Below are 26,604 nucleotides of genomic sequence, written 5' to 3'. Positions count from 1 at the left end.
CCCAGTTAGCATCCAAATGCGTCTCCATGAGTGACAAGGACCCAAGTTGTCCTACTCCAACAACATGAAAGGGGGGGGTGAAAATATTTGCCTTAGTTACTGAGACATGGCACTGCTTATGAAAAGAATAGACAGAAACCAACGCAATAGTTTGTTGCACGTAGACAGTTCCAGTCTCTTAAACTGATTCACTTTGGACACATTTCGTCCACAAAATATACAGTCGTTTCACTCTACAATATATCCTGTGAAGCGCTTTGAGACGCCTCGAAGGCGTGATTAGGCGGGTGACGTGGAGTAGGCCAGTACCTGCTGAGCGGAGGGAGCGGACAGGTAGCCTGGGATAATCTTGTGCCATCTCCTTGTGGCTGATCCAAGAGTGGCAGAAGCCTGAGGTTGTCTCACCGCAATTCCCTTCCTACCGTTCGTTTCATGGACCTCTCTTAAGACTGCTCACCTTGCCCTTTGGTGAGGGATAGGGGTCTGCAAAGAAGAGAAAAAGGTCAAACGAAGCCCCTCAAATCGGCGTGTACCGTGTAGGTACTGAGCCGCGGTGGGGAAAGAGCTAATTAGTAAGATTCTTAAAGCTATTAAGTCTTACTATTCACAGCTGCAGACAGTTTAATGGAAGATTCATGCTCGGGTTCCCCATTAATATTTATGAGATGAACTTCATGTGTCCCAAGCTAAATGTTCCAGTCCCACAGCTACACAGTCATCAGCGATGACCTCATGCATTATGAAGAGAAAATTATATGAAACAAGGCAATTATTTTTAAGTTGAATAACCTTAAAAAGAAATTACACTCTGGCTGATGATAGATAATGAGAAGGAAGACGTTTGCTTGAGCCCTGACTTTAATATATTGCGATCAATAGTGGTGAGTGGGCTGGAAAAATGTTTCCAAAAGTTCCTCCTAAGTAATGACACCACTTGCAAAGTAAGTCTTTAATTAAAGGGTCATCGCCTTCACGGAAAGACCTTTTCTTTTGGGGGGTGGGGGTGAGGGGTGGGGGGGGGGGAGGGGGGGAGGGGAGAGAAAAGTAACCGTGTTGTCAGGTGGTAGTGGTGGGATGCTGTTCTTTGATGCAATTTACATCTTCTCGTGTTCGTCCGTAAGACCAATCCCGTTTGTAGCCAAGAGCTCGCCAGCAGGACTCAGGCGGACAGATATTTGTGAGGTCAGGGCATCAAGGGCCACGGGGTGAAGGGCTGGGGGGTGGGGGGCAATTGGAGTTGAGGTGCAGCTTGGCCGTGATCTTATTATAGAATGGCGCGGTGGCCTCCAGGGGCTCAATGGCCTGTTCCTGTGTTCCTAATGTGTCCTTGAAACAGTCGTCTTTCTTTCTTTGTGTGTGTGTGTGTGTGTGTGTGTGTGTCTTCTTTCCCAATTTGTTTCGTTTTTGTTTCCTGTCTGTCCGTGTGTCTCTGTGTGTGTGTGTGCGTGTGTGTGCGTGTGCGTGTCTGCATGCGTGTGTGTGCGCGTGTGTCTGTTGTCCCCCTTTGTGTCTCCCTGCAGGCTCCTCACCGCCACCTCTCCTCCAGTCGGATGGACAGGACGGTCTGGGCCGTGGGTTCCACCATGACCGCCGTCAGTGCCATTCGCTGATCAGCCAGCAGGAGGCGCGATTGGAGCTGGGTGAGTCAGACAGCTTAGCGTCCAGGTGTCTTTCCCCTCTCTTTTCCCCCTCCTTTCCCTCCCTGCTTTCTTTTCCGGTCCCCCAATGATCATCCCTCCGAGCCGAGTAGCGATTGATAGGTGCCCAAGGGACGTAGCATCACAGCGAGCGAGTAGTAAACGTGTGGAACCGGGCTCCGGAAGGAGACAGACAGTGGAAGCAGAAAATGTTTTTCGAGAAGAAACGGGAGAGATTTCTGCTGGAAAATAATATCTCGAGATCCAGTAGAGAGTGTGCGACGCGACATGTCAAGCGATTGCCAGGATAGTGGAAGGCGAACGATGACGGACCTTGTTTTTCTTTCGCCGGCAAATCCTTATACGTTCTTATAGCTTTTAAGGAGGGAAGTTGATATTCAACGTCTTAATTTGCTGAGTATTAAAGCGATCCCATGGACTACTGCACCTGAGCTGCCATTTTATCTGTGCGCTTTGAGTACTTAATGTGCCGACGACAATCTTTTTTTTGTTGCGAGATTTCCTACTCACTTTAATCAGGAATATGCATTTTTAAGTAACGGAGGTGTAGTTGCGACATTAAAGCGACGTAACACAAACCGGTACATAATCTTTCGTAGCGTCCAGAATAGCGCCATCGCTGTGCTTTTGCCTTAAAACTCTGCTAACAAAACAAAGCGCTTTTAATTGTAAAATAGCGTTTCCTTGAAGGAAGATGTTTAACGCTTTTCTATCCACGTTTGTCAAGGCATTGCTCGTTACATGGTTGAACAGAATGATGACATATCCCAAGGTCTTGGATGTTTTGATTCACTGGCGTTGCTCCTGGAAAGGAATGATTGATCGCTAATGGATCCTCTCCACAGTTATTGGTGCTAAATCCTTAATAGAACTGTTCAGCCTCATACAACATAAATGTCATTCCTTATGATACATGGCGATGAGTAATGGGTTGATGTCCTATTGCACACAATACCAACAATTAGTCATTTCCCAGTATCTTAAAGAATGACATTGAAGTCAAAATACTTACATTAGTCTTGGAGAGAGCATCATTCTGTTCCTGAGTGCCGGTGACAAACAGTCTCCAACATTTACACAGGGCTGTTTGTTTCCAGTAAATGCCAGCTGTCTCTTTTGTAGGATTTTTTTTTTCAAATTGTTCACGGGGCTTAGCAGCAACTGGTAGCGAGAATCCCTCTATCTCTTTGAGATAAAGTGCAGAGTAAATGTACGTCTGAATGTGGACCTTCTGGGAATGGAGGTTTAGCACAAGGTTGAGACCTCGTAATTACCTCAATCCATCTGTTATTCAATCGTGTTTTGCTGCTAAACGGTGAAGAATTCTTACTTTTTGCTTGAGCAATTGCCGGGGTGCTACAGCTCGTGGCCTGAGTCAGTGGTGCCGGATACTGTCAGGATAGTGATGTGTAGACTGTTCTTGTTAAAGAATTGAGATTTTGTCTGCGGACTAAGAAGCAGGATTAATCAGAATCCGCTTGCGGAAGAGGCATTGGATAAAAATACTTCTGGTAAACCTTCAAGGGATCACCATTGGTAGCTGGATGATTCAACAACAACAACAAAATTACATGTGTAGAGCATCTTTCACATCGCTGGACAGTCAGTGTTTCAGACTGGAGCTGGGCATCGGGATTGGGGAGGGTGGAGGGCGGGGTGGGGGGAAGGAGGGTGCTCGAAAGCATGGTCGAAGAGGAGGGTCTTGAGATGGGTCTTGAAGGAGGCGAGGGAGGAGGCGAGGCGGAGGGACTGCAGGTTGGAGTTCCGGAGGGTGGGGGCAGAGTGGCAGAAGACCCACTCGCCAATGATGGGGCGAGCGAGGTGGGAGACGTGAAGCAGGCCGGGGCCCGCTGAGCGGAGGGAGCAGGCAGGATGGTAGGGGGGTTAGGAGGTCGCAGAGGTAAGGGGGAACGAGGCCATGGAGGGCTTTGAAGGTGAGGACCAGGATCTTGAACTGTATCCTCTGATTCCTGTTTGGATTGAAGGACATAGACTACCACTCCATGTGAGAAATCCCCTCCCCTCTACCCCTGAGGAATCTCCCTCACACAACTACTACTGCACTACCTCTGCCTTTCCCCCATCATGTCAGGGACGTTACCAAAGATGGCTGCTCTAGGAACTGAAATCGCACGGTGCTGTGCAAAGGGTTCGGTCTCTAGAATTGGGCACAAAAAGGTTTATTGTTGGGTAAAGTGGAGAGAATTTTACTCTCCGTCCAAACTGCAGAGTGCCGCTGTGCAACAGTGACAACAACTTGCATGTGTGCAGTGGCACTTCACGTATGACAGCGTCCCAGAGCGCTTCACAGTGGCGGAGTCTGACAACGAGTCTGGTTGTCGGTGAAACTGGTTCTAAAGAGCTCGATGCGTTGCCATTTCCCGAGCAGGGGCTTGATGAGGCACGGCAGGTTTGATGTGCGTGAGCGAAAGAGTTCCTAAACGTGTTGGATCCCTTATGACGTAAAACTTAATGCGGAAATTCAGCCAGCAGGCTGCGGTGACACCCCAACACAACACGAGGAGGCTGTGGCTTAACAAGGCCACAGGAAGCCCTGGTGCAAGACTCTGAAAATCTTGCTTACCTTTACCATCCCTATCTCTGTCTCCTCGTGTTCTCTCTCTCTCTCTCTCTCTCTCCCTCTCTCTCCCTCTCCCTCCACTCTCGGAAGCGCATCCATGATAGCGAGGTGGAGTCCTGCAGCGCAGTGGTTAGAGCGCTCGCCTCGCAAAGCGAGAGGGACCCGGGGTTCGATTCCCGGGCAGGTCGGGTCGAAGCCTCAGGCACGTTTCCTTCCTCCGCAAACACACGCGCCTCTGTTTGCCCAACAGTAAGTAGGAACCCGGTTGTTAGTTGATTGGCGGATCGCTTTTCCGGGGGTAATAATCCCTTCAAAGTAAGGCACGATATCAAACGCAAGGATTATTGGTCTGATGATGCAGCTATTATCGAAAGGGGGAGTGAGAGAACACGAGTGGTCTTGCTGGCAATGGGTTGGGGGGGGTTGTACCCCGCTAACCTCGTGGGCCCTGGGGGTGATTGCACCACTTGTAGTTACGCCACTGCAACGAGGTACGCCTAAGGAATACATTTGACTCCATCGGTATGTTTTCTGTGTGACTCCTGCTCTTAAAACGTTTGCGAAATGTTCTTTGAGGTGGATGGATATGTTAGGTCAGGGAGTCAAGGGCGGGTAACTGGAGTTGAGCTACAGATCAGCCGTGTATTGTATGGAACGGCGGAACAGGCTCGAGGGGCTGAATGGCCTCCTCCTGTTCCTGTGTTTCTACGATTGCTTCGTCAGTAATGCGGACCTCAGCTCTTGCTGCTTAAAAAGGTGTGTTAAACCTGCAGCAGGCGGGACGTACAAAACGTTAAAGTTCAGCATGGTTTCATTGCAAGAATTTTTTTTTCTTTACAGGCCGATAATTCCTCTAAGCTTCTTTACTCAGTGTCGGGAAAGGCAGCAGAGTTTGTGACGTGAATTTTTTTTTTAACCCCGCAAACGTCCGGATTCCAAAATCGTCACGGCGTAGATGGAATTGCTCGCAAAGCACGAAAGGGTTAGTGTGTTGAAAAGCAGGGCATCGGATATTTAACGCTGCTCTTTTTATCCTCTAGTATCGCTTGCTTCAAGCACAATAGGCCCTGGAGGACAGATTGTCCACACAGAAACGACAGAGATTTTTCTAAGAGGGGATCCGTTGAACGGATTTGGAATCCAACTCCAAGGAGGAATCTTTGCGACTGAAACGCTCTCGTCTCCGCCACTGATAAGATTTATAGAGCCAGACAGTTCTGCCGAAAGGTTAGAGAACAAATTACGATGATTATTGTGGATTAAAAAGAATAGTAAGAATTGATGCAAGTTAATACAAAGGGGCATCGAACGGCGGGGCCAGAGAATTGATCGAAAATACTGTGTTTTATTTGTGTTGGAGTTAGTCATTCCAGACACAGGACTAACAAAGCAGTTTCTATCAAAGGCTCATCCTATCAATTAGGAATTTCTTTGTCGACCATCACGGAATAAGAACAGAGGCGGTCGGACAGAGCGATGGCTTATAATAATAATAATAATAATAATAATAATAATAATCCTTGCATTTGACACAGCGCCTTATCACGTCTTCGAGACGTCTCAAAGCGCTTCGCAGGAAAGTGGAGTGACTGTGTGTTTTGTGGGCGAATTGCACACAGCAGCGTCCCACAAACAGTCGTGGATTGAGTGACCACATTTTTTTTTTGCTGGAGAGGTTATTACCCCCCGGAAAGCGATCCGCCAATCGACTTAGCAACCGGGTTCCCACTTGGCGCTGGGTATAAACAGAGGCAGCACCGCCTCTGATGTGATGTGAGTAGTTTCAACTGTGCCAACCCGAAATAAAGCAAGTCACAGCTCAACGGGCAAGTGAGTGAGCGCTCTGCTTTCAAGTCTCTGCCAGCCCGGCTCTGCGTGTGGCCTCTGGGATTATCGCTCAGCCCCTGGAGGAAGGAGAAAACGTACGTTTCTGTAGCGTGGCTTCATTTCGAAATGTCTCAAGAGTGCTTGGCAGATCGTGCCTGTCAACGTTTGGTGATGGGGTTTTTTTTTTGTGAGAGCCAACACAACAGCAAGGAGTGAAAGTTAGCGAGCGAGAGAAAATGGGGATGGAATTGGAAAAGTTTTGCCAAAGCCAAAAGTGAAGCAAATGGCTATTCACCCAGTGTTACCATCCCTTTCTCAAACGAGAGTAAGTCAGACGAAACCGCCAATTGCTGTCAAAACAGTTACGTACAGGACAACCCCGTCACAACCTGGTCTTCCTCCACTTCCCGCGTACAGCGCTTTTGCACAGCACGCAGGATACGACCACGGCAGTGCGTTCTGCCCGTAGCAGAGCACAGGGCGTGACATGAGTAGCAACCTGACAGCCCGGAAGTCAGACATATTTTACTGCAGTAGTAAGCCAACAAATCAGCTCCGCAGGTATCCTGCGCACAGCACTTCCGGGTATAAAACTGCTGTACACAATTGCGGATTCAAACGTTAAGCAAACCCTTTTCAACTGGAGCATGTTCGAACGGTTAAGATATCAATAAATCAATGGTTTATTGATATCTTAACATTATTACTGCCTACCTGTTATATTATTCTTAAATTGGAAATACGTTTGTAATCCTTATTTGCGAGAGAGAGAGAGAGAGAGAAGGGTGTCTATTTATTTATTTATTTATTTCAGATGAACATTTCTTGGTGCTGTTCGGTTAGGAACACTGGTTTAAACGCCAGAAAATTCCTGTGATTTGATTAAATAAAGTGCATCATTTCCACCCACTAATTAACGGTACATTTTAATTATTGTGTTTGAAAGACTATATTTAGGAACGTAATCCGCGAATTAGCAATAGAAGGAGCCCATGTAACTAACGCACTTTGAATTGATTTACAGCTACATGATACACTCCAATAATTTGATAATCGATCAATTCTTGGCTAATGGGAGTGGGTCAAAGCCAGGAGGGCGGGGTATAATAAACTTTGGCTCAGTCTTGATGTCTGCTTCACAAAATCAGGTCTGTGACCCTTGGGGGTTCATTATCTACATTTAAAATGATTGGAGATATTTTATTTTATTAATATGCTTTGTAGGGTGGCATTGACCATTTGAAAAGCTCTGACTGTCACACTGATCTCCGACTCTATCACCTTACGTGACTTTGCTGATTGACGGCATTTACACGGCATTGTTGCTGTTCCCCAACGCAGATTGTAAGATGTGGGATATGTTTTATTGTGGTTTTAGGATATTCCTCTTCCTCTCTCTACCACCCCCACACCCCCGCCCCCACACCACCGCCCCCACGACAGAGGACCTGAGCTTGAAACACCTTCAGAACATTGATTGCTGATGCCACCGTTTTTCCTGTGCTGGTTGGTTAGCACATCCCGTGGCTTCCTTAACTGCCCAGCGGGTGCCACTTCTGTCGCCTCGTCCAGTCTCTAACCGTTTCCATCCTTTTCCTAATTCCATGCAACTTCCAGAGTGAGTTTGGCTGGAAACCGCAGCAGTTGACCCCAGTCACATGCACCTAACTTTCCCAGGCCCATTCCTAGCTCACGCCAACGCTGGACTGACCACCCCCTGGAGTTGCTTGTGCTCCTCACGTCATTTTTCATACTCTCCTGGCAGTCAGTGGTTAGAGCTCTCGCCTCGCAAGCGAGAGGACCTGCGTTCGATTCCAGAGAGGGTGAAACGTTGGGCAAGTTTCCTTACTCCACACACGCGCCTCTGTTGACCTAGCAGCAAGTAGGTTGTCAGTCGATTGTTGGACCTGCTTTCCTGCGGGTAATAATCCCTTAAAAAAAAAAGAATAATTATCACTGGTGATTGAACCCACGACTGTTTCTGGGACACGGCTGTGCAGAATCAGCTGCCTCGTTTCCCCCACAAAATATACGGTCACGACACTTTGGAGCTTGGAAACGTCTCGAAGACTTGATAAGGCGCTATCTCAAATGCAAGGATTATTATTATTGTTTTGTGTCCTCCAGGCAGTGAAGCTTTCCATAGGTTGTTTCCATGAGCCAGATTACTTGAGAGGTGACTGAGCATTGATTTTCCTTGTGCGGAGACACTAATGGTTGAATATTCTCTGCCTTTTTTTCTTTCTTGCTCTTGCCTGGCAACCTCCTGGATGAAGGTGCGGGTTACTGCAGCTGGGAGACCGAGTTCTTACCATCAATGGCATGCCAACGGAGGATGGATCTCTAGAGGAGGCCAACCAACAGCTGCGGGATGCTGCTCTGTCAAACAAAGTGTCTCTGGAAATAGAGTTCGACGTGGCAGGTAAGTCCACACCTGCGCAGGTCATTCCGCATCTAGAAGAGCAATAACAACAACAAATTGCATTTACATAGCGCCCTTCACATCGGGAGGACGTCCCAAGGTGCTGGACAGCGAAGGCTTTACACCTGAGCTGGGGGTTAGAGTCAAGACGGTGGAGGGCAAAGAGGGGTGGGAAGATGACCGAAGGCACGGTGGAATAGGAAGGTCTTGAGACTAGGCCTTGGAGGAGGCGAAGGAGTGGGGTGGGGGGTGGTGGAGGGACTCCAGGATGCAGTTTCAGAAGGTGAGAGCAGAAACCCTGAAGGCCCAGCTGCTGATGGTGGAGCGGGCAGAGCAGGGCAGGGGACACGGAGCAGGCTAGTGCCCGCTGAGCGGAGGGAACGGGCAGGTTGGTAGAGTTTTAGTAGGTTGCAGAGTTTTAGTAGGGAGGAGCGAGACCATGGAGTGCTTTAAAGGTGAGGACGAGGATCTCGAACTCGATCCTCTGGTGGGGATGGAAGCGGGAAGCTGACATTCCTTGTGTATCCCTTTGTTGGAACTGCTCGTGGGGAAGCTGGAGCACAATAAAAAAAGATTTCTAACAAAAGCAAAATATTTGGGTTTTTATGCCGTTTCTTCTGTGCTTTTTTTTATTTCTACAGAGTCCGTGATCCCAAGCAGTGGAACCTTTCATGTTAAACTTCCGAAGAAGAGAGGGGTTGAGCTGGGAATCACCATCAGTTGTGAGTAAAATCTTGTACCAGCTCAATCCTCACTTGAGGAAAATTTGGTTCAAACTATACAGCCCAGTGGATCCTGGTTTGATCAATTTGTCGTGAGAATAGATCTATACGGCATCATGGACTAGGCTTTGGGATCCTTGTTAAAGGAATGTCATGCGGTGATGAATGACTTCATTAAGATAACGAGAAACTGTGTTGGGACTCTGCAACTATTTTCATCCCCATCCATCATTGCCTCTTTCTCCCGAGTTCAAGTACCAGAGGCTCTAGATTGGGGAGGGTTAGAAAGGAAAATGTAATCTACAGTTAATAGTGTCATTACTTTCTTTACATTATTAATTTGATTTTTTTTAATATATAAATATATCGCTCTTCCCAAGTGCAGAGACATATTTCCGGTGGGATTTAGGAATCCTTTAGATTTTCGCCCGTAAAAAAAATACAGTCAATTCACTTTACAGTATATTCTGTGAAGCGCTTTGAGACGTCTCGAAGACGTGATGAGGTGCTATATCAAATACAAGGATCATTATTATTAGAATTGAATCCAGGACCTTTTTGAAGGATCGACCTCGTACTTCAGAATGCTTTATTGCGTTCAGAATTATTCCTACAAAAGGCAATTTTCCAAGCTTTGCCATTGATTGCAGTTGGTTGGGGCAGGAAGCACATGGATTGTTGCAGATGAAACCTTTGCGTTCAATCAACATGGAAGAAAGGGATATCAATAATCATCAGTTAATGGTTTAAGTTAGAAAGGAATTAATTTCCACCACAGAAATTGACCGCTTTGAATTCTACAACACTGCCATGAACACCTTCACTACCCCAATGGTGCAAAACAACAGCAACAACTTGCATTTACACAGTGCCCCTCACTCAGTGTAGCGTCCCAGAGCGCAAAACACCTAGAATGACTGCTTTGCACATGAATGAATATGTAACTCGATCACATTAACTCCTTCCATGTTCTGTATCAGTCTGCATTGCTTGTGTCAAATGCTCTTCCTCACCGAAGAGTACGAACCCACCCCCAATGTTATCCTGCTAACAAGAGTCCTTCGACCTGTTTGTGTTTGTTACTTCTGAGTCGATGGAGAGGGAGTGTAGTGAGTAAATGTCTATGCAATGTTGATGTGAAGGGAGCTGGTTTAACGCTAAGTCTCAATCTGAAATGGTAGGAGGCAACATTGCCAGTAAATACTTTGGTATGCTTCTGGTGTTTAAACCTCTTATTTCCCTCGATCTTTTTCATGTGTGATCTATTTTTCACCCAGCAGCTGTCAGCCGGAAGCCTGGAGATCCACTAATCATATCTGACATTAAAAAGGGGAGCGTGGCACACCGGTATGTACTTCACCATATAATAATAATATTAATGATAATATTAATGATGATGATAATAATAATGGCACGAACGATTAATAATATTAAGAATATCAATAATATTAATGACATTAATACTATCAATAACAATCACAATAACCTTTACATTTGATATAGCGCCTTATCACGTCGCCGAGACGTCTCAAAAATGGAGTCGCTGTGTATTTTGTGGGCGAAACGCGGCAGCCAATTGCACATGGCAGCGTCCCACAAAGAGTCGTGGATTGAAGTGACCAAATTATTATTATTTTTTTTTTTAATTTGTATTTCTGACAGAGGGCAGGAGCAGCAGACAAATTAGCCTGTGCTACAATTCACAACTAGTTGCGATATTGGAAATCTTTTACAGATTTTAATGTGCATTTGGGAGCCAGATACCTGTGAGCTTCTCTCCCGGCTCTATAAATACAGCATTAATCTCTGAAACTGTTGCACTTGGATTTGTTCCTCTTCCAACAGTGTGCTGTTCTAAGCTGCCATATATTTTCTCTCAACAGAACTGGGACTCTCGAGCCTGGAGACAAACTCTTAGCAATTGATAATATTCGGCTGGAGAACTGTTCAATGGAGGATGCTGTGCAGATCCTACAACAATGTGAGGAGCTCGTCAAACTGAAGGTTCGAAAGGATGAGGACAACTCAGGTATTCCTTCAGATAATAATCCTATATACTAATCCTCGCATTTGATACAGCATCTTATCACGTCTTCGAGACGCCTCAAAGCGCTTCACGGGATCCACTGTAGGGTGAACCGACTGTATATTTTGTGGGCGAAACGCGGAAGCCAATTGCGCACAGCAGCGTCCCCACAAATAGCCGTGGACTGAGTGACCAAATGAGTGTTGAAGGGATTTTTGTTGAAGGGAAAAGCGATCTGCCAATCGACTAACAACCGGGTTCCTATTGACTGCTAGGTAAACAGAAGCGTGTGTGTGGAGGAAAGAAACTTGCCCAATGTTTCGCCCTGTCTGGGAATCAAACCCAGGTCCTCTCGCTTGCGAGGCGAGTGCTCTAACCACTGAGCTACAGGACTCCACACACCCCCAAGTATCAGGCTTTCAAGCTCAACTTGGATGCACTATGGGCGTTGTTCTACTGAATCAAATGGTTTCGAGGATGCTCCTTGAGCACATGTCCTGTAGCTTAGGATAGTTCCGGTTTCAATGACATGTGCCTCTTTTCCAGATGAACAGGAGAGCACCGGCGCCATAATATATACTGTGGAACTAAAGAGGTACGGTGGCCCCTTGGGAATCACCATCTCTGGGACCGAGGAGCCCTTCGATCCCATCATCATCAGTGGACTTACCAAAAAGGGACTGGCCGAAAGGTAGGTGTTCTGTACTAAGCACCAACCCATGCTTTTTGTGTTCATCATGTTTTTTTTACTGTTTTCCCCCCATTATGCAGTCCCAGCTCAGGTTTGGCATTGACCTAGATCAGGGTGGTCCAACTGATGGCCCGTGGTCCGTATCTAACACTCCCCCGCTCCCCCCCCCACCCAACGCCGCTCCTTCTATTTCATCTGTCCCACCCGCTCCCTCCATAACCCGTAAATGTTACATTAAATGTTTTGCTCTTCTCTCTTTTTTTTCCTGTTCAAAAGGACGGGAGCCATTCACACAGGGGACAGGATATTAGCCATTAATAACGTGAGCCTTAAGGGCAAGCCACTGAGCGAAGCCATCCACCTGCTCCAGATGGCTGGGGAAACGGTAACTCTCAAGATCAAGAAACAAGCAGATCGTGAGTAACCTAATGCTCGGGGAGACAGACACCTCTGCGTGTATTTGTCGAAATGTGGCACAAACGATTTCACATGTTAATCGTTGTTACATCTTTGTCCTTGAAACTCTACCATCAGCCCTGGAGCTGCTGGGAGAACAAATCGGGCGGTCGAGAGCCAATTAGGCAAAATTAGTTGTTAGTCGGATGAGAGACAGAGAGAATTGCTTGTTGATGCTTCAGGCTTCACCCCAAACCTGTCGTCCACACTGGGTAATCCAAGCATGGGATTGGAATTTAGGCACAAGGAACCATAGTGCTCCCTCCTCTCCCGGCGCCACCATCCGGGCCATTGAGCAGCAGGATTGGAAACCCAACTATATTCCATTGTGACCATGTTTCCATATCTCAACAGGGTTGTGTGTGTTTTGTTTTCATTCAATTCACTTTACAGCGTAACCCGTGAAGTGCTTTGAGACGTCTCGAAGACGTGATAAGGCGCTGTATCAAATGCCAGGATTGTTATTATTATTATTCCTCCACCTCCCCCTTCTCAATTTTCTCTCCTCCTCTCCTGAAGGTTCTGACTTCTGCCAGGGTATAGTTCCCAGCCCACCACCACCTTATCCCATTATTCATTTGAGAGCATGGACAGGACAGTCCGTGTTGGCAGATTCTTCCACCCATGGAAGGACGTCGCAGTTGTTCCAAATCTTCTAACCAGACACCCACACCCACACAGGGGGGTGAGCTCTCTCCTGCAAGTGGTGTTCCCGGACTCCGGCTCAGGCGGCTTGTGTTCTGTGTGTGCCATGGTTCCCTGCGGATTCCCCTGCTGTTCCCCTCCATTAGCTGTGACACCGGGCTCCATCAGTCTGTCTTTTGTCTGCCTGGGGGCAGGGAAATAAATCTACTGCATTGAGCCCTGAGGCATCTGAATATCCTGGTGAGGAGTCCTGCACGCGGTATCAATTCTAACATAGTAACTCGGTGTCATTATGCCGACACCGAAGAAACAGATCAAACAGGTCTGATCATGACTTGTCCTTATGGAAACTTAAAAAGTCTTTACATATTTATTTATTTGAGGCATCTCTTGGCCTCGGCAGGGAATCCTCTGCCATGAGTGTAGCTTCTTATTTTATTTTATGACACTGTGAGGGATGCTAGTACTGGGGAATGAAACACTTTTCCCTTCTGATCACCCTTTGTCAGCGTCAATCAGTTCGAAATCAGGCCCTGGTCTTGTTAGATATGGAGTAGATCTCCCAGTGTCAGAAGAATTCTGCCTTTTTTCCACCAATGTGACAGTTTCCATTTCTCAACCCTTGTGGGTCTCACGAAGGCAAATTTGTGTTGAATTGGGGATGGTTTGATTCTGTCAGCGCCTGCCCACTAGAAGCTCAATTACAACACAGAAGTCGCTGGGAACGGGCAGCAGGTCAGGCAGCATCGATGGAGAGAGGAAACTGAGTTAACGTTTCAGGCCTATGTATGACCTTTCGTACGGTAAAGTGTAGTGACTGTGTATTTCGCAGTCCAAGCTGTGTTGGACATCAGGCATCACAGGTGGAAGGGCGATGTGCTAACCCACTGCTCTACGCAGTTCTCCCTCAAAATATATCCATGTTTTTAATTAAAAACAAGTCTCTTTGAAACTCTGCATCATGCACCATTATCCATTAACACCTAGGATGGGGTGGGGTGGGATGGGGTGGGCTGAGGTGGGCTTGGGTGGGGTGGAGGGGTATCTTTCAGGTGAATATCAAAGGTTATTGTAGGGCACGCAGGAGGAAACACTTTTTTTTCTCTCTCCAAAAACAATAGTCAAGCCGAGGACACATTTTGTTCCAGGAGCTTTAGCAAAGAAGACGTCGGGGGCCGTGAGCGAGCTGAGCGACCCGGAGGACGAGCTCCCTGACTTGCAGAAAACCAGTAAACTCTCCGAGATCTATTCCGCCACCATTCCGAGTGTGGACAGCGCCATGGAGTCTTGGGATGGCTCAGGTATTGACTGTGGATTCGGAAGCCAAGGTGAGCTCGCTGGAGGTCCTTCTGTATGTAACGCTGTGTGAGAGGGACTCAAGCGCTCTGGGACCCTAGCCCGCGTGAAGGGCGCTAGAAAAATGCAAGTTGTTGTTGTTAACACACACTGTGTACATTACAGAATATTGCACTGTGTATTACAGGGACTAGCACACGCCCTGTGTATATTCCTGAATATTGCAATAAGCGATGAACAGATGTAATATAATGTCAAGGATCGGTGACCGTGCTTTCAGCCAATGTCCCCTGAAACTCTGGAACACTCTTCCTCTATCCCTCCGCCTTGCCCCTTCCGTCCTTCCGTCCTTCCGTCCTTCCGTCCTTCCGTCCTTCCTTCCGTCCTTCCTTCCTTCCTTCCTTCCTTCCTTCCTTCCTTCCTTCCTTCCTTCCTTCCTTCCTTCCTTCCTTCCTTCCTTCCCTCCCTCCCTCCCCATCTTCAGATTGCACCTGAAGACTCTCCTCTTCGACCGTGTCTACAGTCACCTCCCTCCGCCGCGCTCTGGGACGCTGCCCTGCTTGAGGGGCGCTGTGTAAATACAAGTTGTTGTTGTTGTGATTGTAACAGTTCCTCTGTGTGATTTTCCAGTTCCTGTCAGTCAACAAACTGCAGGCATCGTTCTTCATCCTCACGAATGGCAGAACACAAGGCAACTTAGCACCACCCCACCCCCGGCTAGCCAGAGGAAGAACTATCCTTATGTTGATGGGGGATTCAGTGAAGAGGAGTGGGACAAGCCAAGTGGGTAAGACATTAATTTCCCCCCTTTGACACACAGCACATATGAGTAGCTGGAATCCTTCACCCAAAGCACTGAGTGGAGCCACTTTTGTTGCAGCCCTGGGAGTTTTACGCTTGTTAATTATCCAGGCATGGATTGCGGGGATCCAAACACATTTTTTGTGAGAAGTTTTTTTTACCCAGAGAGTTGTTATGGTCTGGAGCGCACTGCCTGAGAGGGCGGTGGAAGCAGACATGATAATAACTTTCGAAAGGGAATTGGATACTTACATGAAAAGAAGAAAAAAAAATTGCAAGGGTATGGGGTAAGAGCGGGGGGAGTGGGACTCTTTCAAAGAACTGGCGCAGGCACAACGGGCCGAATGGCCTCCTGTGTTTTGTCCTGTCGTCGTAAACAACGCACATTAATCACACAAAATTAACGTAACAGTACATTTCATTCAGTGTCTGCAACGTGTGACACCATCCCTGTGGGTGACAGAGCTTTACCTCTGGGAATCCATCCCCTTAATCTGTCTGCTTGCTCGCCAATATATGCCCCCCTCTCTCTCTCTCTCTCTCTCTCTGACTTTCTCTCTGCCCCCACTGTCTTGTCAGCATTGCATCTCCTTGCCATGACTCAGTTGTGTCCGCTTGCATCTCTCTGTCTGACTCCTTCTGTGCGGTTATACCAACAGCAATCTATGTGTGCATCTTTCTCTGTCATCTGTGTTGCTGCAGTGAATGCAGGGAAGCTGAGTGGAAAGGGGCTCGAGACCAGATCAGCAGATCAGTAGATTGACCATGTTAACCATTCAATGCCTTGTAACCAAAAAAGCTTCCATAATAGGTGAAACAGCCCACTTCCAACACCGGCCTGGTTAATTTTTAAAATGACATGAGGTTATTGAGCCGTAGCAAGACTTTTTATTTAACTGAGGCTATCAGAAATAAGAATGATAATCCTCGCATTTGACATCTCAAAGCGCTTCACAGGACACCCTGTAAAGTGAACTGACTTGTATATTTTGTGGGCGAAACGCGCGACAGCCAATTTCGCACAGCAGCGTCCCCACAAACAGCCGTGGATTGAGTGACAATTTTTTTTAGAAGGGATTATTACCCCCGTAAAAGCGATCCGCCAATCTACTAACAACCGGGTTCCTGCTTATTGCTGGTAAACAGAGGCGTGTGCGCGTGTGTGTGGAGTAAGGAAACTTGCCCAACATTTCGCACTGCCCAGAAATCAAACCCAGGTCCTCTCGCTTGCGAGGCGAGTGCTCTAACCGCTGAGCTACAGGACCGAGCAAACGTAATGTACAAAGGTCTTTGAAGCAGCCATCATACACGTAGCTTTTCAAAGCTTATTTAATGTTGGGTGATTGAGTTTCACTTGCTCTGCTTCGGATTCTCACCCTTCCTAGTAGGACTTTGAATCCTTCCCCCCCCCCCCACCCCTCTCTGCTTGCTGCTTCCTACTTCCGAGTAATTTCCACAAATATGCTCAACCCTGTTTCCCAATCCTAAATGATTCATGATCAGAGTTGTGTGGTCCTCATTTTCACACCCTGTCCGTTACATTGTGTGTTCTTCTCTCTTTTCTCAGGTTTCAGATCTGAACTCTTTCCCACCAAAACCTTCATACTCTAACCTTCTGTGAGGCTCCTGGCTTTCCTCATTCCGCATACTCTTTTGCTTCCGTGTCTCTCACCCACCGTCCTAACCAAACCCAGAATATTCCTTGCGATGTCTTTTTCCGAACCTTAATTTTTAAAAAAAAAAACGAACTCCCTTGTTGTTTGGAGGAATTTCGCCAGTCACCGCAGTCACTTGCATGCACGTCTCCAAAAACTAGGCCAAATGAACTGTGTGTGTCTTTTCCCGTTTGACAATGCTGTTCGTGATATATCTAAATACGAAGACTCGCTACTTATTGGGAAGCTTCCTCTGACCTCCCTTCAGCTCAGACTGTAAGAGAATTGCTAAGGGAGCTAACTTTCTGCATGGCCATTGACAACCTGCCTGTGTCTGTGTTGGTCGGTGAGAGACTAGACGAGAAGATACTGATCATTTGGTTCGTACGTTAAACAGATATCTTAGCCACCACAACGGACTCGATCCAGACCAGGAAGAAAAGTTTTGGTCTCAGGCTTTGGAAGATTTAGAGACTTGTGGACAATCGGAACTTTTGAGAGAAATTGAGGTATGTCTTTTATCTCGCTTGCATTTTTTTTTAACACGTATCTTTTTGGGGCGGAGTGGTGGGGGGGGAGGGGGTGTGGGGGGGTTGGGAAATTCATGGTTTCTTTTTCTTAAAGGTTCTTCAAAACCGGATGCGTTCAATCCCTTGGACGGTCGGTGTTCCACACATCCAGTTTTTAAACATAAAGATCTTCGACCGTGTCTTCGGTCACCCTCCTACCCCCAACTCCCCCCGTGCCCTCCACCCCTCCTGATCCCAACTCACTGTTGTTGTTGTTGTTGTTGTCTCATTGCAGAGAGAGGAGGAATTAAAACTAAGAATTACTGAGACCAAACCTGGCGTTTTATGCAATAGACTCGATGCGATGTTAAGGATGGAATATTTTATCTTAATGTTATTCCCTTTGGGCAGTGTTTTATTTTTTTATCACTGAGCAGCAAACCTCACTACACATGAAAGCAATGTTCCAAGTCTAGGAGGGACTTGGACTTCATGGAGTTGAGTTGCAATAAAGAAAATAATCTGGATATAGCTTATGTAACGCTCCCATCATGTGGATCTGGCAGTTGATGTTCTAAAGCAGGTTTAACGCTACTATTGGGGACATTTGGAGTTGGACAATACACCACAGGCCCGAGCGCCTCATGGTCTTAAGATCATCGTTTTAAAACTCATGATCGAGTAAGATCTTTAAACATTCTTAAATTCCGACTCAATTTGGAAGCCTGTTTTCCGCAGTTCTTACAAAGACAAGATGGTCTATTACAATATAAGTGGTTGCCTCCCCACCCCCCCCCCCCCCCCCCCCCCCCCACCCACACACACACACACACACAGGCGTGTATTGAGTGCGGCCTCGGCTCGAAAGTTAAACAGTATTAATAATAATCCTGGCATTTGTTACAGCGCCTTATCACGTCTTCGAGACGTCTCAAAGCGCCTGACGGGATACACTGCGAAGTGAATCGACTGTGTGTTTTGTGGGCGAAACGTGGCAGCCAATAGCGCTCAGCGACGTCCCCACAAACGGCGGTGGAATTGAGCGACCAAATTATTATTTTTGATATTATTTTTGGACGGGATTATTATTATTATCATTATTATAACCCCCAGAAAAGCGAAAATTTCTCGGTGACTAAATTTTTCCTCTTCGATTTGCTTTTGTTTTTATCCGCTGGCCGGACACCTGTTTCCTCCCCTGTGAAGGGCTGCCACCTCCAGCGCCAGTGTTTGGCAAACCCTTTCATGTGTCCAAACACGCAGCGCGAAGACGTAAGTTTACTTTCAACCCCGTCGTCTCGCCGTCATCGTTGTCGGAAATCATGCACACTTCGACCGATGACCGAGTTGAATGATAGCCGCCGGCTGGTGAGATACTGATCCTCGTCGATCTTGGAAGCCCCCAAGTTTCATCCCTGGTCTGAGCTTAACTCGGGTTTGGCCTCGGCTGTTTTGTCCAGGACAGTGTTTCGACGGCTGCTCTGTCTTGTGTTCAATTAAAAAAAAAATTCTGCCACTCGATCTCAGATCAACTCAGCCCAGACCAGTCATAGAACCTGGAGCCTTCCCTTGTCGGCCAGGCTCAGTCTAACTCCAGCCGGTGTAATTCCCTGCTAATCCATCGCGGAAATGGGCTTCGTTGTGTTACCGATTCTAACTGACGAAGCGTTTTCGCTCACAGTGACATTGACGGCATTGATCAGCTCTGAACGAGGTTCCTCTACGGACATCCGTTTATTACCTTGATCATGTCTTGCTCCAGGCAGGGCTCCTGCTGGCCTCCAGAACCTAACAATGTTATCTACCGTTGCAACGAAAAAAGCTCTACCTTGTCTCTTTATCTCCTCACTTGCACGAGAGTAGAACTGAGGCAGACTGTCGCTCTCAGTCACGTTAGGGAGCCGTGGAATCCGATGGTGGGCAACGGCACTTCTGCTCCCGACGGTTTTGCTGTGACTCATTCTCCCCGTAATCTCTCTGCAGGCTTCCATAATGACCGGGAGCGCGCTCAGCTTGGGCATCGAGGGCCATCCTCCGCAGTCCGCCAGCCAGTCAGGATTGGGCGTAACCAAGGCCGAAGGTTCACGGGAGTGCGGGGAGGGGCAGAGCGAGTGTTCGGTGGCGACGACGCTCGAGAAGGAGAAAAGCTCAGAGCTGAACAGGATCAAGGAGCAGATGAAGGAGATCATGTCTCCGACTCCAATGGAATTGCACAAGGTCAGTCCTCACAACAACAACAACTTGCATTTATATAGCGCCCTTCATGCAGGGTAGCGTCCCAGAGCGCTTCAGAGGGTGGGCTGAGCTGGGCGGGGCCATTTCAGTCAAACTGAGTATCTGTTCTTTAATGGGAAAGAGTGAATTGTGACTTGGGATATTAATAATATTAATATTCCCAGCATTTGATAAATAGGCTGATCACGTCTTCGAGACGCCTCAAAGCGCTTAACGTCGGGGAATGGAATGCACGTTTTCAACAGCTTGTGGGTCTTGAATAATTCTTATGATCGGCCGCAACTTCAGCGATAGGAGAGGACTGATATGGACGGGATCGACACAGTCTGGGCCCATTATCAGAGCGATTACTCCGGCCCCCACCAGAGCGAAGCTGCCCTTTTTAAATGTGCAAAAAAGATGGCGGTTTCTTTTAACAACAATCCTGTTCTCTCTGCAGATCATAATCGAGAAAGGCTCTCAGAACGAAGACTTTGGGTTCAGCATCTCTGATGGCCTTTTGGAGAAAGGGGTTTACGTCAACTTGATCCGTCCAGAGGGACCCGCAGATCGTAACGGACTTCAGCCGTACGACCGGATCCTGCAGGTAATAGAGACTCAAACAGTCGTGAAAGGTGTCGGACACTGAATTTTTCTTAAATCACCTTTATTATAGCACAATACGTAAAAGATTTCATCTTTTGGTCAGTCAGATAACATATTTCATACATTTCTTGCCTTTCCCAAAGAGTGTGGTTTCTTGAATAAGTGGGTGCGTCAAACAACAACAATAACAAATTGCATTTACACGGCACCTTTCACGTCGGGAGGACACCCCAAGGCGGTGGACGGTCAGGGATTTGGACCTGATCAGGGAGGGTGGAGAGTAGGGAGTGTAGGTGTGGGGGGGGCAGAAGGCACGGGCGAAGAGAAGGGTCTTGAGATGTGCCTTGAAGGAGGCGAGGGGGGAGCGAGGCGGAGGACTTCAAAGACAACAGCAAATTGCATTTCTCTAGCAGAATTCCCGAGTGTATCTGGAGCAAGGCAGGAGACCTACTGAGGCCATTCAACCCATTGTGTTAGCGCCGCTATAACATATTAATAATGGGTTTGAAGAGTACATTTCTCCTTCTGAGTGATGAGATGTGACCATTGTCTGGGTGTGTGACAGGTCAACCACGTGAGGACGAGAGACTTTGACTGCTGCCTGACGGTCCCTCTGATCGCCGAGTCCGGCGACAAGCTGGAGATGGTGGTAAGCAGGAACCCGCTAGCCATGACCAGCCGAGCCAAGTCCGAGGACTGTGAGGAGACCCGGGTCGGACATCGCCTCCTCCAGACCTCAGAGAGCGCGGACATCAGGAAGAACACGAGAACACTGTGACCGGACAAGACTGAGCAATCCTGATGCTGGAAGATGTATTTCCAATGGTGCTACTCCTTTGCCATTGCACGTTTCCCTCCCTCCCTCCCTCCCTCCTTCCTTCCCTCCCTCTCTGCTCACCTGGAGGACATCATTTGTTATTGAGCATTTTGGACAATATCAAGAGGGAGGGCATTTCGAGCAGCTTGGCTTTTTCGCTCCCGCCTAATTCCATCTCGCCCCATCTGTGGTACGTGTAGCAGTTGTACTGTTGCTGGGAAGGTTTTAAACTCCCTTCAGTGTTTTTATTTTATTAAAATAATCGTAATTCGGTCACCCAATCAAAGACTGATTGTGGGATGCCACCGTGCGCAATTGGCTGCCGCGTTTCGCCCACAAAATACACAGTCACTACACTTGACAGTGCATCCCGTGAAGCACTTTGGACGTCTCGACGACGTGATCAGGCGCTGTAACAAATGCAAGGATTATTATTATTTTACAGAGAGGGTAGGGTTTGGATTTTTTTTTTGCTTGACCGATCTAATCGCCCATCAAAGGTCTCCCCCCTCAGGGAATGCGATGGACATTTCATCTCTCGGGAGAGGGAAGCAACAACAACAACAACTTGTGTTTGTAGAGCGCCCTTCGCATGGGGTAAAGTCCCGAACCGCTTGAAAGCAAGATAAATGCTTTGTGGTGTGAGGTTTGGGAGGGGGCAAAGAATTGGGGGAGTGGGGGGGTTGGGGGTGTGGGGGCAGAGCGGGAAAAGACGTCACTTCGCTGCTTAACTCCATCAAAGCGACAGTAGTTGCGGTAAGTACACCCTTTCTTTGTTCCTCCCGATGTCTGACGGAGAGGAGAATTCTAGTATGAATGAAATAAAATTCCCATTGTAACGCGGAGGTCGGTGGGGGTGGGGGGAGGAGGGAAGGGGGTTCAGAGACGCACCCGAACATCGAGCGGAAATCCTTTTTCTTCCTAACGACGTTGACACTCAAGCACAATTAGCGGAACTCGGACATGCCTGGTCTCAAGAGATACACCTTTCGTTTTTCCTATCGAAAATTGTGGACCATCTACATGGCGGGATGTGTGAGGCTTCTTTATTTTTGCCTTAAAGACATTTTTGTTGCATCTAGATATATATATATATTTTTTAAAAATCACCCGCTAAATATGTTAGCAGCTATTTTAGCACCGACTTATCGAAATCCACTCTTTGGAGAGGGGATGAGTTGGCAGTGGGTTCATGTCCTCCCAAGTGCAGTCAGTATTATCCCACTGCAAGACAAGCCCTACTTACAATAGCTCTCTCTCTCTCTCTCTCTGTCTTTCGCGATGACCTTTCTCCTAGACTCTGCCCTCAACCCCAATCCGGTGGTATCCAACGCCTTCCTTTGCTTATTTGTCACGCAATAAATCAATCAATCAATAGCAAGAGCAGTAAATATTTTGGTTTGTGTTCGTCCGTTGGTAACTAGTTTCACGTTGTGCGTTTTTGGTCTCACCGAGTTTGCCTGATTTGGTTTAGCTATTGGGGGAAATGGAGTGAAGACCCTTCGAGAGCCGAGGCCAAGAGAGAGAGAGGGAGAGGGGGGCGGGGGTGGGGGCTGCAATAAACTCATGGTGTAATATCTATCAGCCAAACAGGGGTTTACTCCCTCACCCATCGCTCCCTCGACTCCACCCCACTTACATTGCCCGTCAGTGTTTCAGCACCAAGTAGCTGAGTCCTGTAGCTCAGTGGTTAGAGCACTCGCTTTGCAAGTGAGAGACCTGAGTTCAATTCCAGGCAGAGGGTGAAACCTTGGGCAAGTTTCCTTACTCCACACAGAGCCTAATAATAATCCCTCCAAAACCAAAAACAATAATAAATTGGTCATTTTCAATCTACGACTGTTTGTGGGACATTGCTGTGCGCAATTGGCTGCCGCGTTCGCCCACAAATATACAGTCAATTCACTTCACAGTGTGTTCTGTGAAGCGCTTTGGGACGTCCTCCTGACGTGAAAAGCGCTATATCAAATGCAAGGATTATTATTATTATTATTAAGTACCCGTTGATTGACTCTCACTTGTTCGTGCTGTTCATGCTCATTCGAATACCTCAGTCTCTCCATCGTGTTGTGGCAACTGCTTCCCCTTCTCGATGTTCTGTCCGAGCAATTGACCTGCAGCCACTTTCTTTCCCGATGACAATTTCTGCCATATTGCAATGTGCCATAATCTAATGTACAGTAGTGTTAATAAATCCAATCTGTCGCTGGGGAAGAGAAGCAGATACAGGTTTCCCGATAGACCGATTCATTGCCGGTGACTTGAAAAGTTACTGGTTTTAAGTATTTCGAAAAAAAAATATATTAAAAGGCTTTAAAATGTGTCCTATTGTTTTACCCTATGCATTTGAAGTAACATTACTGTTAACAGCTGTGGAAACTGATGCATCCTTAAACATGTATTTTTAAATGTGTAATACGAAATGGTTTATGCTGTATGCTCTCTATATTATTTTTATATGAATTTTTCTTAATCACCTATTATAGCACAATATTTAAACGTGACAGACTTAATCTTTTGGTCCAATGAGATATATTGTTAATATATTTCTGTATGAAGGGAATTGCAATGACGAGTTTTTTTTAATGCAATAAAAAAAAAGATGGAACTTAAGTGAGCGAAGAATCAGGGACTGTTAATTCTGTGGGACATTGTGAAGATTTTCTGACTCAAACCAACCATTCTAACTCTCGTGGAATCCTGTAGCTCAGTGGTTAGAGCGCTCGCTTTGCAAGAGAGAGGACCTGGGTTTGATTCCCGGGCAGGGCGAAACCTTGGGCAAGTTTCCTTACTCCACATGGCTCTGTTTGCCAAGCAGTAAGTTGGAACCCCGTTGTTCGTTGATTGCCAGATCGCTTTTCCGCAGGTAATAATCCCTTAAAAAAATAATAACAATTTGATTTACAGTATAACCAGCTTTGAGATGTCTCGAAGACGTGATAAGGCGTTATATCAAATGCAAGTATTATTATTATTAATATTAAACCCCTGACGTGCAATGACTAAATATTTCCAGCTGACGCAGGTCTCTCAGTGACAGCTCCTCTGAATGTGTGTTATGTGGTGTGTAGAAGATGACCGGCGGCTGCAAGATGCTGCAGTGTGTTTGTGCCAACTCTTGTCAACAGTGCCGCACGTGCACTACATACTGTGTAAACGATGTCCGGTTGTTGTCTTTGTGCCAACTTCTGTGCGCGCGCGCGTGTGTGTGTGTGTGTGTTGGTGTGTGTGTGTATTAAGTGTTTTTTTTTTAATTGAGAGATCTAAGTGAGGAGCTAAGGCTATTAGATACCGACAGGAGCGGAAAGTGGAAAGAAAGTACGATAGCTCGAGAGTGATTGAATGCATTTCGCTTGAAAGAGAAAGAGAAACCAAAAGAAGGTAAGGAGTCTCTTCCTATCGAGGTGCTGGTAAAGACAGAGTTGGGGCAGGTGGAATAGGAGTGCGATGAGTTGATTTTGACACCAGGAGGAGGAAAATGGTGCTTCTCCAGCTTAAGGGGAAACCAAGAAGCATTATAACCAAAGTACATTCAAAGATAAAGTGAAGGATTTAATATATATATATATATATTCAGATCATTTATATCTCACAATTCTGAATGACAATCTGTTAGAGTTGAAGACGTATCTACATGTTTCACCCACAAAACATAGTCAATTCACTTCACAGTCTATCCCGTGAGCGCTTTGAGACGTCTCGAAGACGTGATAAGGCGCTGTATCTAATACCCACACCTCTTATTCAACAGGATTGCTGTTGAAGACGATATGACAGAGATAGAGACCCTATATCAAACAGAGGAATTACCTGATGGAGCGCACCAACTTTTGCTCAGCACTGTAATGATTCCTGCAAAACTCAGATTAACGGTCCTGAATAAGAAAACCATGAAATTTCAAGGCATTGCACTGCCATCTGGAGACTAGATGCGTCTTTACAGTTGGTGAATTTTTCCACAGTAGATTTTATCTCCTCATCGTTCCTGTTGCATATCAGCTAATTCACCTTCGCCTCGGAATCAAACCTACATATTTCCTAAGACTGTTCAGTTTAGCTTCACGCCGTGTGGTGTTTTACTCAGTTACCCCAAACCCCGTGTCCTGTCCTTTGAATGATTATCCGACGTTTTTTGCCCCAATAACAGTTGGCACTGGTGCTGGTACCTGTCACGCAGTGAGTCACACAATCACTTTGTATTGAGTGAAATTGGCGTCAAAGCAGTCGATACAATCCAACTTTGTCATCGTACTGTAGCTGGGATCTGGCCTTGGATCTAATCCCATCATCTCCTTGCATTTGGAGAGAATGGAAGGGCCATCATAGGACAGTGGGTAAAGTGCTCTGGGACGCTAACCTGCTTGAGGGTAGCTATATAAATGCAAGTTGTTGTTGTTGCAGTTGTGACGGAGGTGGCTGGTGGTGGGGAAGAGGAGCCTGGGGGTTGTCTTTGGTTTTCAGGATGATCCTGGAGTTAGAAGGATGATTTGGCCGAGGTGAGAGCAGAGTCATAGATTGGTTAGTGTTGTCCAACCAGACCTGGCAGTGGGAGTTAGGTTAGATTTAAGCCATGTGTGCTTAGCACCACACATCTGTGATTTGAGGGAGGGGCAGTGATTTGTAGTATGGATAATAATAATACTCCTTGTGCTTTGCGACGTCTCGAAGACGTGATAAGGCGCTGTATCAAATGCTTCAAAGAATATACTGCAAACTGAATTGACTGTTTATTTTTGCGGGTGAAACACGGCAGTCAATTGCGCACAGCAGTGTCCCCACAAACAGTCGTGGATTGAGTGACCACCTTTGTTGCGTGTGTACGTGCGCGTGTGTGTGTGCGTGCGAGCATGTGTGTGCGCGCGCGTGTGTGTGTGCGGGAGTAGGAGACGGTGGATGGGGGCAGGGGGTGTTTAGAACGTTTGTGAGTACGAGGGCTGTGGAGGAAGGCGATATGGAGAAGATAAGGTCACGGCAGACACGTTACCAGTTAGAGCAGTTAACAGTGCAAAACAAGCCACAGAGTGTAACTGTACTAACAACGTTCTTCTCACTGATAGCGGATATCTAAATCGTGCCGCAGCTGGAGATCTGCCAGACTGCATTTTATTCTAAAGAACTTGGCTACCGCTACATATCTGTACTCAGTCAGAGACCTGGTGAGCGAGGAAGGAAATTAGAGGCACCGTCAGGGATTGAGAACTTGCTGGAGGATATAAGTGAGGCCGGCACAGGGACAAGGAGTCGGAAGAGAGAACCAGCCCTGAAGCCTTGAAACCGTTGAGTTGTATTTGTGAGCAAATGGACCGACCGCTAAAGTAGCATAGCAGTTAACAAGCGAGCCTGATTAATACCCTCTGGTCGAAGACAGTCAGTTAGGTTTAAAGACCACGCCATTAATAAGGAAAGCATCATTAAACCACGCAAGGTCAGAATGAAGGGCCAGGACATCAGAACTTGGCAGTGATCAGTCCCTCCTTCGCACGTTGTACAAACTGATTCTGCCCTTCAAATTTAACCCGGGTCTCCTTGCGTCCAACAAGACACCACTGGGGAAGGGGATAATGGAGTCCTGTTAGGTCAGTGGTTGGATCACTCACCTCATAAGCGAGAGGACCTGGGTTTGATTCCCTTCCCGGCAGGGCAAAACGTTGGGCAAGTTTCCTTACACATGCCACACG

At 47.0% G+C, this 26,604-nt stretch overlaps 1 protein-coding gene across 6 annotated transcripts in view; it reads left to right on the top strand.

The window, feature by feature from the left end:
- Positions 1–21,212, top strand: part of grip2b (glutamate receptor interacting protein 2b) — a 92,202-nt gene extending 70,990 nt beyond the window's left edge. For 3 of the 6 annotated variants that reach the window (XM_007890476.2, XM_042339725.1, XM_007890479.2), the window contains exons 13-26: positions 1,521–1,640; positions 5,280–5,466; positions 8,343–8,488; positions 9,130–9,210; positions 10,488–10,557; positions 11,094–11,239; positions 11,783–11,927; positions 12,204–12,343; positions 14,177–14,356; positions 14,955–15,111; positions 17,178–17,289; positions 19,273–19,506; positions 19,964–20,110; positions 20,675–21,212. In XM_007890476.2, the coding sequence (XP_007888667.2) occupies positions 1,521–1,640; positions 5,280–5,466; positions 8,343–8,488; positions 9,130–9,210; positions 10,488–10,557; positions 11,094–11,239; positions 11,783–11,927; positions 12,204–12,343; positions 14,177–14,356; positions 14,955–15,111; positions 17,178–17,289; positions 19,273–19,506; positions 19,964–20,110; positions 20,675–20,887 (2,078 nt within the window). In that variant the 3' untranslated portion in view covers positions 20,888–21,212. The remainder of the gene's footprint in view (positions 1–1,520; positions 1,641–5,279; positions 5,467–8,342; positions 8,489–9,129; positions 9,211–10,487; positions 10,558–11,093; positions 11,240–11,782; positions 11,928–12,203; positions 12,344–14,176; positions 14,357–14,954; positions 15,112–17,177; positions 17,290–19,272; positions 19,507–19,963; positions 20,111–20,674) is intronic. The other 3 variants (XM_007890477.2, XM_007890480.2, XM_042339726.1) reach the window with 3 other exon arrangements.
- Positions 21,213–26,604: the final 5,392 nt, after the last annotated feature.

This window comes from Callorhinchus milii, unplaced genomic scaffold (assembly GCF_018977255.1).
Source record: "Callorhinchus milii isolate IMCB2004 unplaced genomic scaffold, IMCB_Cmil_1.0 Scaffold12, whole genome shotgun sequence".
Classification (NCBI taxonomy): domain Eukaryota; kingdom Metazoa; phylum Chordata; class Chondrichthyes; order Chimaeriformes; family Callorhinchidae; genus Callorhinchus; species Callorhinchus milii.
This window is presented reverse-complemented; position numbering and strand designations above follow the sequence as displayed.